This window comes from Argopecten irradians, chromosome 12 (assembly GCF_041381155.1).
Source record: "Argopecten irradians isolate NY chromosome 12, Ai_NY, whole genome shotgun sequence".
Lineage (NCBI taxonomy): Eukaryota > Metazoa > Mollusca > Bivalvia > Pectinida > Pectinidae > Argopecten > Argopecten irradians.
In genome coordinates this window covers 10304464-10318719 of record NC_091145.1, presented here as the reverse complement: position 1 = coordinate 10318719, position 14256 = coordinate 10304464, and the positions used below count along the sequence as shown (strand labels likewise).

Genomic DNA, 14256 nt, shown 5'->3' with positions numbered 1-14256 from the left:
CATTTATGGGAACGCTAGATTTAAATGATTGAGGGAAGTCAAATGACCAGGCGGAAAATCGTCGATCAACCCACAGTACCTGGCAACTCTAACACATAGGAATCGAACGCGCGACCCAGAGGTGGAGGTGGTAATATGCCGGAATATCTTGACCACACGTCACAGCGAGCCTATTCGTTTAAAGATAAAACAGTATATTATATTTACTTGGTCACAAAAGTTTGTAACAATAATTAGGACGAGGTCCTTTGATTAAACTTAAATAATACGATACAGTAAAAATACCTCGTTTTTCAGAAGCTTTCTGAAAATGTTGGTTTACGAAATGAAATACTATACATAGCATGGAATATTAGTTTGATTTAGTTCGAAACCGGTGTGGGACAAGTAGCTTGTAATGACCCTAGGTCGGTGTTTTTTCTTCGGATACTCCAACGGTCCTTCATCATTTTAACCTGGCATTATTAAATGGCCCTAATTGTTTATAGACCTTTAGCCACCCCCTCCCACCCCTACACCCCAACCCCTCACCCCACCCTACACTCCACCCCCACACGCCCTTGCCCCGCCCCATCCGCTATCCCCATCACCACCCAACCGCAAATTAAAGAAATATGTCCACGGCTGATTGGAGATCTTGTCAAAATTGTATAACATTATTTTCAGTGATATTTTTATTGTATTTTTTCTCATTTTCTACATTATTTGCTAACGCCATGTAAAAGGGACTTCGTGTACAGGTAAATGATAAGGTTAGCGTGAAAAACAAAACCCACAAAATGTTCATAATTTTATTAAAAACCTATATATATATATATATATACACTTAAGGGTAAAGTATACAGATATCTTCAGAGTATGCTTTTTACTGGATATCAAAAAAAATAGAAATGTAAATACGTAAAAAATATTTGCTTTATATAAAAAGTGTAAAAATATCAAACTACATTACAGTGGTTGCTATAAACCTACATAACCCTATCTTGTGCACACTGTATGTACATTTGTATCTATGACATTTTTCTCTCCTTTTTTACTTTAAGATCATATACATGTATAACATGAAGATATTCTAAGCTGACCATATTTCTGTTCGAAATACAGTCTGCCTATACAGACCACCCAATAAAAATTGTCATTATAGCCAAGTTGTCTTTATAGCAATTTTTTTTTTCAATGTAAATTTTCCTGTCTTATTAAAATTGCTGAGTATATCCGCAATTCGGTCCGTTTCTTGATGCAAATTGTCCTGAATATTTTCTCATTATGCATAATAAAAAGATCTTCAGGAAAATTTGTAGCACGAATAGGACCGAACGTCTGGTCGCAAATTCACTCAGTTAATTTAATTTACATTGAAAAATTACTATGGTTTATACACTTATATATAATGTTGAAAATGAGCCCTAAGTAAGTAGTTTTCTAAGCACAAAATAGTACAAATGTAAGCTGTAAGTCGGTGTAAATAAATGCCAGATATGTGATTCAGTGATTATATCACAGAAAAATGCCAATATTCGTCATTAAATCTTGTGCGCAGAATCGGAACAGATTGGCTTTGCAAATTGATAAAAACACATTAGAAACACTTAATTAAGAACACATTCGCACTTTCTCAAACATTCACATATTTTCATATATTGAGAGTATTGCCGAGGTGAATCATACACATGCAAAATATCGTTAGATAAATTCAGGTCAATTTCATGTGAACTATTTAATTCTATTCAGGTCAAATCGAAATTGACTTGAAATTGACCTGAATTCACATGAAGATTCTTCATCTGAAATTGATTTCAATTTCAGGTTATTCGGAGGGGAATTCCATGTGAGTTTCAAGTCAAACTCTATTCAGTTCGAATTGGCATGGGGATATTCTGGCTTTGTACAACACATCTACAACCTCATTGTACATTATTGAGTAGAAATAGTAGTACTATAACCGACCTTTTCAATCTGTGACGTGTGCAATAAAAAAAATATCATTACATCATACAGTATAGTTAACAAGAATAAAACATCTCTTGTAAATTAAGCTCAGAATATTTTGATAACATGAATATTTATCGCAATAGATGAGATCAGAATAATCTATGTTTTTTGCAGATTTAGGGCGTGTCATAAAGCGTATCTGATGACATGTGAAAATGTACTTGGCATACATGTGTACGTCAAAAAACATACGGATAGTGTCCGTCCTGGACGAGAACAAAAAGCACCCAAATCTTTGCTATTCATAGCAATTACAATTTTCCATCTGTTATATAGGCATGCACATATACGTCAGAGAAATATAAAATAAACGAACTGTCAAAGTCCATTGAGGTCAAAAAAACGTTTTGTGTGGCTTCAGAAGTAATATATGCATACATGGAGGATAGGGGTATTTCCACTCGAGGGGTCATAAAATGTGGCAAAACCCGAAACTAGCCATGGTTTTTACTTGAATACCCTGACTGATCAATTGACCAGATGTAAAAGAGCCGGACACATATACTTCCATCGTGAGATTGGATGACACCAGGTTATAACATGACGGAAAACCAAAGTATTGGGGGACTTAACATGTTTATCAAAGTACGACACACATTCGTTGATGATCATTTGTTTGTGGTGCTATGCTTTGAATGCTACATTGGTTACAGATACACCTAGAGTCTCAGTGGATTGACCGATCGATGAGGATGTCTTCTTCAGGGTCTTCACTTCTTTGTGTAGATGAAGGATATATGCGACCATTAGCAGCATGATGATCCCCAGGACAGACACTGTGACCCAGAATATTTTCATCGTATAGGCATCTGAAAAATCAAGCAGCGATTAAAAAATCTGTAAAATAACCTGTTTATTGTAAATATCGTGATCGTGTTGCAATGATGCACATCATTTCCGGTATTGATATTACAATTACTTTAATGGTATAATTAGAAGCATTAGACCAAAAAATGTATCTGTTTAGCATTACATTAGCAAAAAAATAGGGGTGGTAGGTCGGGAGGATTTGTTTTAAGTGTCTTTCACTCTAAAATAATGGCCGGAACCGGAGTCTGAGATCGAAATCCCGACTTTAAATTTTTATAGTAGAAAAGTGGGGGAAAAATTGGGTCGGGGGTAAAAAAAAATAAGGTCGGTCGGGTAACCGTTAACAGTTATTTTTGGCCTTATGAAAGCTTAAGATTTCTAACTTACCATCTTCTGTATTCCGCCTTCTGGCTGTTACATCGGTATCAGGTCTTGGTGCCGTTATGTCAGGTGGCGTAGTCATTACGCTTTCAACGAAATTCGACGGAAATCCACGACACTGCGGAAATCCTCTTGGCGCTGAAGGAGATAGACCGAAGGAATTATTGATCAACATCGCCATTCCATCCGTGCTGTGTAGTTCAATATGACAGTGCATGATCCAAACCCCTGGATTATCGGCCTTGATTCTCACCACAGCGTATCCACCACTAGGGATAATGATAGTATCCTTGCGCAGCGCATTATCAAGTTCAATATCCGGTACATTACCTCCTAGCCAATTTGGATCACTCCACGTTGCGTCGTTACAAAAACTCTGGTCTTGTATGCCCGACCCTCTACAGTCAATATCTGCATTTTGTGAGATGTATTCACCCGATGTAGAATTGTACACCGGGAATCCCATTTTTACGACATAGAACGAGTATCCATGGAGATGGATAGGATGTGCCCATCCTCTTCCTTTTCCCATATTCAAGAATACAAACTGAACAACGTCATTGTGTTTTATCGGTAAGGAGTAGGTACATTCACAGAGTTTTTCCTCACCACAGTCAGCTTTGTCGCATGCTGTTTCAATTTCTAAAGGTTGTGTTAAAGCTGAAACCTGTGGATTTTTGAACTTACGGCCGTTTACAGAGCCAGGTGTAAATGTTGTCCCAGGAAAAGCGAAGTTCAAGAAATGCTCTGTGAACTCCCCATCACTACCCGTATGTGTAGGAGCGGGATCACCATTAGTTGCAGACCTGAGTTGATCAACTGTCTTACAGCGAGTGCCGGCAGAAGGGAAAACCGAGAAAGGACAATTGACAACAACACATTCAGATGTCGATGAACACTGTTGTCGCGATGATGTAGGATCTTCCACGGCTGCTGTGTTGTAACGAAGTATTGCCAGAGCCTTGTGCATATTGTCAAGTTCCAGAGATTCTGCTCGCACCCAGTAATTACCGATCGGCTGATCGGCGTAAAGAATAAAATCATATCGCTCCCCCGGACTTATAACGAATGATTCTGCTACTTCAGGTACAAATTCGTATCCATCAGATGCAATAAGCGTTATGTTGTGTCCATCAACGGAAACCCTAAAAGGATAAAGCCCACCAACATTTATCACTCTAAATCTGTACTGCTCCATACTTGTAACCTTGAACACCTCCAGTGGTGCATAGTTGTGTTGGTCGGCCTCCATGTCGAAGTAGTATCTTCCTCGACCGTTTATCAGCGCTGATGTTAACTTGAACCTACTAAAGAATGTTCCATCTAAAGACTTGGAAGTGGGAAGTAATGTGCGGTTTTCAAATACTCCGTAAACCATCTTCTGATGGTCCATATCTGAGTCCCAATCGTGGTTCCACCCTTGCACTGTCATGATGTGTTCTGCAGCAACATTCCAGGCGGGCCTTCTCTCGCGAATAATCAAGGGCCCATTCAGTCCCTTTGTACGTTGAGAACCTACATGGGAGTGATACCAGTATGTCCCCTTTGGTTCCGCCATGAATTCATAGGTAAATGACTGTCCAGGGAGAATAGGACACTGCGTCACAAAAGCAACTCCGTCCATCCATGGCGTGTCGTATTGCGGAAGGCCGTGCCAGTGAATCGTGACACTGTCTGATTGTAACTCATTGATGACATTAATTTTGAGTCTTTGTCCTACATAAGCGATGATGGGAGGTCCTGGGAGACTGCCATTCGCTACGGTGACGAGACGCTCCTGTTCCCATCCGTCTCCCGTGATAACCTCACTCATTGGCACGTCTATACTCTGATCAGGAGTGCTAACGTCATATTTGTACAACTTTCCCTTGTGGGGATACACTTTACGATGGACCTCGTGCATCATCGACAACTTGTGGTGTATAACTAGAGTTGTCTCGCATATCGTGGCTTGCTGATCACATTCAAAGCACCATGCGGATTCGAGCGTGATCGCCAGTAAAGTCAACAGTGCCTTTAGATTTCTGCTATCCATGTTGTATCTGTAAAAATATGAAATAGTTTACATTAGCTGCTGTTTGTAAAGCGGGATTAAGACACCGGTGGATTTTTATAGAATTTGATAGAAAATATAAACTATGACGTTATACAATGTTATATTTGAGCGCTCATACTTACAGGTGTGTACATATATTAAATATAGATGGATTTCAGTAAAATACTTATTACCCTATGATGTGTAAACTACGTTGACAAAGATACGAAGATGTCTGATAGGATTGTTATATATTTTTCTTTGCGTTAGCAACTCCATAACGGCATCATGAACCAACGCCGTTTTCTAAACGGTAAGTTGTAATTATGTTGGTATGTTATGTTTGTTTGTATTACATACGTCTAGACTTTGCGTGTGAGTTCAAATAAAGGCTAGGACACACAGGTGTCAAATTTTATGTATAAGTGTATGATTTTTATGTAGACGTATTCCGAAACATGAAACTGTATTGACGAAACATGAAAACATAACCGGATAAATGATTTACCCGGGTATGTATTGGTTATTCATGTTAGCTAGGTTCCGGCGTATAAATTTATGTTAATTATGAACCGGTTTGTTATTTATGTTAATTAGGTACTGGTTTATTGTTTTATGTTAACAAGGTACCGGTTTATCATTTATGTTAACAAAGTACCGGTTAATTACTTATGTTAATTAGGTACCGGCTTATAATTTATATTAATCAGGTACTTGTTTGTTATTTATGTTATTTAGGTACTGGTTTATTAATTATGTTAATTAGGTACTGGTTTAATAATTATGTTAATTATCTACTATGTTAATTAGGTACCGGCTTATTATTTATATTAATAAGGTACTTGTTTGTTATTTATGTTAATTAGGTACCGGTTTATTAATTATGTTAATACGGTACTGGTTTATTAATTATGTTAATTATCTACTGGTTTATTATTTATGTTAATTAGGTACCGGTTTATTATTTATGTTATACGGTACCGGTTTATTATTTGTTTTAACAAGGTACCGTTTTATTATTTACGTTTATTAGTAACCGGTTTATCATTTATGTTATACGGTACCGGTTTATTATCTATGTTAATACGGTACCGGTTTATTATTTATTTTAACAAGTTACCGTTTTATCATTTATGTTAAATAGGTACTGGTTTATTATTTTACGTCAACTTGATACAGCTTTATCATTTATGTTAGCTAGGTTCTGGGTATCCGTACTTCATGGTTCCGTTTTATATGTTTGCCTCATCAACTAGTCAACATTTTAAAAATTGTTAAAGACGCTTTGTTCTTTTTCCTTATCTGCTCCCAATGTCATTTATATTATGATAATTGCCATTCACTGTGTATCAATTCATTTTTGTACCTATATATATACACCGGTGAGTATTTGGTACCAACAACTAGCGAGAAAGTGATTAAGTATAAGATGTATATAGGTCAAGGACAATTTATGTAAAGAACCTTATTGCACTGCCAAATATGTTTGCTTCATTTTCTTCTATTGTGTAACTGAAATATTTACGTAAACCATATTACTCTAAACGTAGACGAGTGCTTAAGTTCGCAATTTGCATGTATAACCCTTTCATGGTGTTGTTGTTTTCAGGACATATGCACGTATGACCTTTAAAAACAAATTTCATACATCTACAAAATAGTACGCGCGGATGAATTTTCGCGATCAAGCGACCTTCGGGTAATTAGTGTAAATTTCCCCTCGCGTAAATTTCAACGTTTTCAGTATTCCACTGGGGAAAATATTTTCTAGAAATTGCTGACCTGTCTGTTTCAGTGGTATTGTACAGGATTCCATCCGACACAGTAAAATGTAAACATTATCTTTTAAATTAATTTACATTACATAAGAAAGTAATAAAAAAAATCATATGAGAAATGTGATGATACAGTGTGATTTTAGTGATAGGATATATTTAATATTGTAAATATTGGATATATGTAATTGCAAACTTTGAAGTTATGAAAAAACAAAACAAAAAAACAACTGTGAATTGTCTACCGGGATTGTTTGTGAGAAATTAACCCAAAATTTTGTGTGTTTATCCTGTGTTTTAGGAAGTCACTCGAAGGTCACTCGGAAGTCCCTCGGACGTCTGGATCGTCACTGGCGTCATCAGTGAGGAATTTATCTCTACACACGAGTTCCTGTCTCGAAAATTATGCATTTACACCGTCGAGACTAGATATCCTTTCTCTGTTATATACATTGCTGTTACTTTTTCAAGGATTAACTTGAATAGATTTTTATGTTATGGTGTTAAACACAAAAATCTGAGTGCACTCTCATCATAAACCGCGAAGAAAGCGGTTTATGATGAGAGTACACTCAGATTACCGCGAAGCGGTTTATAATGAGAGTACACTCATTTGTTTGTGTTATATCTCCATAACATAAAAAATCTATTCAAATTAATCCTTATAATTCAATTTACTAAAGATAATCTCTCCAATTTTCAAAAATCATTTTTGTCTATGAAATCATTACGCCGTCATCTCAGCCAATCAGAAGCAATGTTACAAACGGCGGCGCCATTTTTTCCTTTATGGGCTGATAAAGTACATTTTTAAGCCCATGAAAATGCTCGTAACAAGCAAAATTGAATTATTACATTATGGTGACCAAGTATTTATTTATTTATTTATTGTTAAATGTTTGCCCATGTGTAACGTGTTGATGTGGAGTTGTTATATCAAACAAATAAAAGTAGACAGAAGTTTTCTTAGCTGCCATGCCGTCCACATCTTTATTCAAAGAGAGGCTTGGTTACATTTAAATTTAGGAATAGCGAATTTTAGAAATGATATTCCGGATCTCGATATTTTACGGAACGAAATTAGATAATGTTCAACATAACGGTTACTGATATCCGAGACCTTGATATTACTGTAACTCATTGCATTATCGGGACGGACAAACTATCATTTGTGACGGTTACAGATAATCTGGCGTTCATTTGTTTATTATAATGTCATTTGAACTCAAGCCAGAATGTTACTAACAACTATATTGAAAAGTATTTGAATTTGGATGATGTCAAGAAAGTGACAAATGATTTTGTTCAGTATTCCCCTCTTTAAGGTATTATCCCCTGATAACCTTAACTAGCAATAGTTTGCATACTTCTAAATTACTTTCAAAAAGGTCATGCATCATGGCTAACATTAGGCATTAAGGTGTTGACATGAAAATCAATGTTGTATACCAAATATAACATTAATACCGCCCCTCCCCTTCAAATTTAAGAATATTTCCAATGCATATGATATCTTTTATTAGTTTTATTACCTTTTCTGATATTATTTGGATGTAAAACTATACTAAACCGGCGAGAAATACACCTACCTACGACTTTCTCATGTAAATCACAAGTCTTTCGTTTTAAAATACTTGTTTTTCGGGAGAAAAATAGTTAAACTGAGTCATTTAAATGTAAGAAATACCTGTACAAAAGTAAATATATAATTAATCGTACAATCTCAATATGATAATACTATTGAAAGAGTTGTCAAATTTCTGCGCTTTTTCATGTATGTGAAAATCATGGTAACTAAAGCAAAATGCTTGAAAAAATTGCAAAATATCTTGAAATTTGGCTTAAATTTGCAGAACGTATGAGTATATGCTTATATACACTTCAAAGTCTCTTCCACTGTCTCGTAGTATTTATTTTCAGCACTTTTAAAATAAAGCAATTAAAATGCGTTGTTGCAGCGGCTTTATTGTCAAACTGGCATATTTCTAGTTATTTCTATGCATAGAACCATGATTTTATTAAAAAATATTCATATGACATTAAAATTAATCAGTTTATATCATGATATATCGAATGTAATTAAAAATAGAATAATCAATCAGTAAAACATTATTCGCATTATACTGTCATGTGAATATTGATGCATTTTATATAAGTGCATTGATAAGGGTTAAAACCCTATTCCGATATGTATCCAAGATTGTGTAAATATAATGTATGTGTGACCCCGGTCGTGTTCATTATTTCATCATTAAAATGGGCAAGTCAGGCGTTTATGGACTTTGTACGAGCTGGTTCTATTATCCGAAGTCGTCCACATATAGAATTAAATTGTTAAACAACAATGCCCTACCATTGCCACTCCAGGCAACGTATTTCAAATTGGGAAATTTGATACGGGTAGGTGGTCGATTGACGGGGTCATTCCTGAGTGACCGATGAGGAAATAGGTCAAGACAAAGGTTTTTCGGTAACCAATTTACTTGACCCAGGTCAAATATATAATCCATCGTAAGGAGACTCGTAATATGGCGATGAGAAAGGCACTTACGTGTTCGAGAAGGTTAGGCGTCCTTCAATTCCAGATCAAGTTATAAATTGAAATAAAAGGAGACTCCGAAATTGACGATGTGGAAAAATAGAACTTATTGTGAAGTTGGAACAATTCTTTTGTTTTCTCACAAAATGAAACATTTTTTAATCTTATTTTAAAAATGATAAAACGTCCTATCTCAATTGACAAAATAATGCTATTGAAAATTAAACACAGTAAATTATTTAAATATTCGTTTTGTATTGGCTGAGAGTATATTTGACAGAAACTTTTCTAGATCACGTGGTTTTTACGGACCGATTTACACACTCTATGGAGGGTGTTGAATAGTACATATGTAGATTTGTGATTATAAATATTTTTTTCTAAATTATCATATCCTTTGAAAATAGCATGATAATTTGTTTTTAACATTTGTAATATAACGATAACTATTGTTTCTCAATCATGTAACTATCACTTTAACCTGACCTAGTGGATGAAGTGTTCAGACATTTTACCAAAATCCCTCCACCTTTGGGGTTCGAGTTCGAATCCCACGTGAGGCGCGATTGGAATTGGGTATATATGTTTTCCCCTGGGTTCTTCGGATAAAACCTTTCTTGCCCTTAAATAAATTTGGCTGTTAATAGGAAAATGCAATGCGATGAAATTAAACAAAAGTGTAAGCCTGAGCCATACCTATGCCATACTTAAATACTTGAACAACCTGGGAGTAAATAAAATAATGGTGTTTTAGTGTCACTTAATCTATGTAAATAAAAGTTCATGATTTACAACTTAAAGCACATAGTAATGTTCAGGGTTTTATCTTGCTTATCATGCTTACGTGACCATACACATTTTAAAGGTCAGGGAACATCAATACTCTTTCAGTAAAACATTATTCATTGGCCATTTGCCTTGGCTAGACAAGTGTTAATTTATTGCAAATCAAATGCTCTTTCAGTGTACAAACACATGGCATCTGTCATTTGGAAACATTTTAGGGCATTCGACAGGAATATGTATTTTCCCTGTTCTTCTACATTGTCGCCCAAGGGGATTAGTGTAAAATGAGCGGATCGGTGTGGCTTGTACATAATGTTATATACGGTCTCTGTCACTCAGCTGACGGAGCATGCTTCTTTGGCTCAGTCGGTAGAGCCGTAGTTTTTCACACTGGATACCCGGGTTCGATTCCTGGTCGGGACACTCGACAGGAATAATATGTGTATTTTCTCTGTTCTTCTCCACGTCTATGAAAAAGAATGTCCGTCCGCGTTTTGTCTTTGACTATTAACCCCAAAAGAAATTGAGAATAATGTTTAAATAACACGAAAATCCTTAATGTACTCTAAATAACATAACCAACATATCTACACAACATAAAAAATATATTCAAATTAATTCTTATAATTCAATTTACTAAAGACGATCTCTTTAAAATGCCGAATTCATTTTGTGATGTTTTTTTCTATGAAAATCATTACGCCGTTATCTCGGCCAATCAGAGGCGACGTTACAAACGAAGACGCTTTTTTTTGCCTTTACGTGCTGATAAAGTAAAATTTTAAGCCAATGAATAGGCTAGTAACAAGCAAAAGCATTTTTGAATTATTCAAAGATATAACTTCTATATAAAAAATATCCTTCCCTAATTAGGATCAAAAAGAACAAAATCATTGATATTTCAACAATAACAATACAGCTTTTACTAAATTGATCCCTTATACATCTAATAGAAAAATATTGTTTTTTTTAGACTTGATCAATTTTGAATACCTGTTGATATATTCCGAGTCTTCATTTTTCGTTTTTTTTTTTTTTTTTTTTTTTTTTTTTTTTTTTACCATAACAATTGGAGTGCCTGGATAAAACTGAATCTGCAGACTTACATGCAACAGGCTATTGAATCAATACAGAAGTATATTTAAACTATTCTATCTGTACTCCTCCCTGTCTTAAATGTAAATGCGTTTTAAGATTCTGATCTGCATTAGCTTATTACGTGACGTGAATCCTAATTAAACTTGAATTATTTCATTTTATGCAAAATCAATACTGAATATTTACACAGCCGAATATGTGTTTTATGTGACTAATACTGCTGATATAATAAATTATATACCTTTTACACATGGTATGATTACCTGAAGTAAGGTTGTTGCCTGGAGGGGATAGAGAGAATTATATAAATGATGAATAGGCCATAACAAACAAACCTGTAACCCCACAGGCATATTTTAAGATGCACAAGTGTTATGAAAGTGTATAAGACGATTACACATAAGAAAAATTTTCAGGACTTTATGGTACATTAATCTTAAATAACTGTCATGATTTTTCTTTATTTTAATACATCTTAGTAGTGTTAATGAAATATGGTGAACATAGAGTGAAAATACATAATGCATGCTTTAGATGTGTTATGTCAAGGTTTCTGCCATTCTAATGTTATCCTCACATTGTGGTCATGCACGAGGCAGTGTCCCAGTACATGTAGACCGAAGATTTTTTTTCGGAATTCCTCCAGCACCAAAATGTGACATTTGTTAAGATGACATAGCATATAATTAAATATTTACAAGATGACCGTCGCTATTGACAAAGCCTATAATTAAATTATTATCAGAAAACAAACATTAAAAATAATTGAGCGTAAAAAAGTTGTTTTTTTTCAAAAACATTTATAACTTTTTCGTATGAGATTTCCAAGCTTACCTTGTTCCGGAATGATGGGCTATCCCTGACCTTGTGTTTCCCCCGATACCAGGTAGCTTCTATATATCTGTTGATGACTGTGATAGGTGTACTGTCTGACGCGTGGTGAATAAACAACTTACATAAATAAGGGGCCAAAACATCTATCACATGGATATACATAACACCTATGGCAAATATGGAAATATGATTTTATAGCTAGACTGATGATGTCCTGTTTTAAACTTAAACTGAATTAAGTCTTTGAATTTCTTATTTGTCAACATTAGCTTTATTTACTTTTTCTCTTTTAAAACCTGGTATATAAAAAGAAAAGAAAATTTATGCATCCCTTCAGGTGCCCCTTTCGCCGAGCTGTCAGCATATAGCCGATCCTTAATTTCCTATCAAAGGAAAAGGAAAGCGAGCAACATCGCGGCTTGATGACGATAATGCGAGGAAATTGCAGTGTTTAATTAACTAAATTGAAGCAATTCCTTTCTGATGTTGATATCCATGCTTTCCCGTATTAAAGTTTTATGTGCCGTAAATGGGCGAACATTTTGACATGTTATTTTTTCATCAGTAATCTATTGAAAACAAGCAGGTGATACCATATTAAACAAGACTGAAATCTCACAAAGTACACTCGTTTAGATTTGTTCATAGACAGGAAATTGAGTAAAATCTTTTTGTAGACCACTCTAGTGTTAAATGAAGCAAGATCACAAAGATACGAGACACTAAATATTATCTAATGTTATGTCACTGGCGTCCTTGATAAAAATAAAATAAGGTGACGAAAATCGCAAAATGGCTTACATAATCTTGAGCTCTGAAACACACATAAGATAGGGTTGTTTTACGGAAAAGGATATATTTGCCCATAAGATAAGTGTACTTTCGGGGCAGACGACAGGTTCTTACAAGTGTCCAAACCAACGCTCACACCTTTTCTGTCCGTTTTGGTCAAACAACGATGTTTGCTATTTACATGATGAGTAAATACACATTAATGGGAGCTACAATAATCCGTAAACAACGGGCCATGCTTACGAAAGACACTTGAGACAGTTGAAGCTTATCCTCACTCAGACGCCTATGGATATTTGTTATATAAAGGATTTTATAACACCGGGAGTTTAACACACACCACATCTATTCATGAAGCACGAAATGAAAAAGTGTATTTTTGTCGTATTTTACTTCACCCGTCACTTGTTCGTGCGTTTTGGTTTTTGGGTGGGTTTTTTTTGGTTGTTTTTTGGGGTTTTTTTTTTGGTTTTTTTTTGTTGTTTTTTTTTGGGGGGGGGGGGGGTAGGCTGTCCTCCACCGCCGTCCTTATTGACTATAATTATTGAAATAATCTTATTTCTGGTGCTACATGGTTTTATTTTTAGACACAGATTTTGCATAAAAATGCCCCACCGCTGACAGAGCATTACCATTACGGTACATTTTGGCTCCGCCAGAAAGGTAAAATTTTGTGTTTAAAATTCTCCAAATTTTTATGTAATTAATTTATGTTTTTTTACGTGTACTGGTTGCGTACAGGCAGTGACCATTCCCTCTTAATATTTTCTTTATTTGCAGTTCAATGATTCCGTTCCAGAGCAATATGTCATTACCACAACGATGATAAAATACCATTTAAAGTAAAATGAAACATATATTAATTCAGATCATGTATAATCTTACATCATCACAATGTTTTATAGTTACATTGCAATGATTATGAAAAGAACTATCATTTATGCCCATTTGTAACAAATCTTTTGGGAAACATCTAAATTCAAAAGTTTGTCCGATTTTACAAGGTTTAATGCATTGTAAAGAGTTTGTAATATGAATCATGTACGGCATGGGAAGAGCGAAGCTCTACTTGTTCATTTAATTTCATTTTCTATTTGATGTAGATGACATAATTTAGAAATAAAAGGACTTTAAATTTAAGAAGTATATGATATCATAATTGTCCAGCATAAACTAAAACAAATGAACTCAAAGATTCGGATTTCTCTGTGGCC

The 14256-nt window shown here is 35.0% G+C and overlaps 1 protein-coding gene across 1 annotated transcript; it reads right to left on the bottom strand.

Annotated features, from left to right (window-relative positions):
• Positions 1–777: 777 nt before the first annotated feature.
• LOC138335892 (uncharacterized) lies at positions 778–12399 on the bottom strand. The gene is made up of 3 exons (XM_069285071.1): positions 12251–12399; positions 3190–5225; positions 778–2801 (listed from the first exon to the last, which is right to left on the bottom strand). The coding sequence occupies exons 2-3, from the start codon at positions 5216–5218 to the stop codon at positions 2617–2619; spliced, it is 2214 nt and encodes a 737-aa protein (XP_069141172.1). The 5' UTR covers positions 5219–5225; positions 12251–12399; the 3' UTR covers positions 778–2616.
• Positions 12400–14256: the final 1857 nt, after the last annotated feature.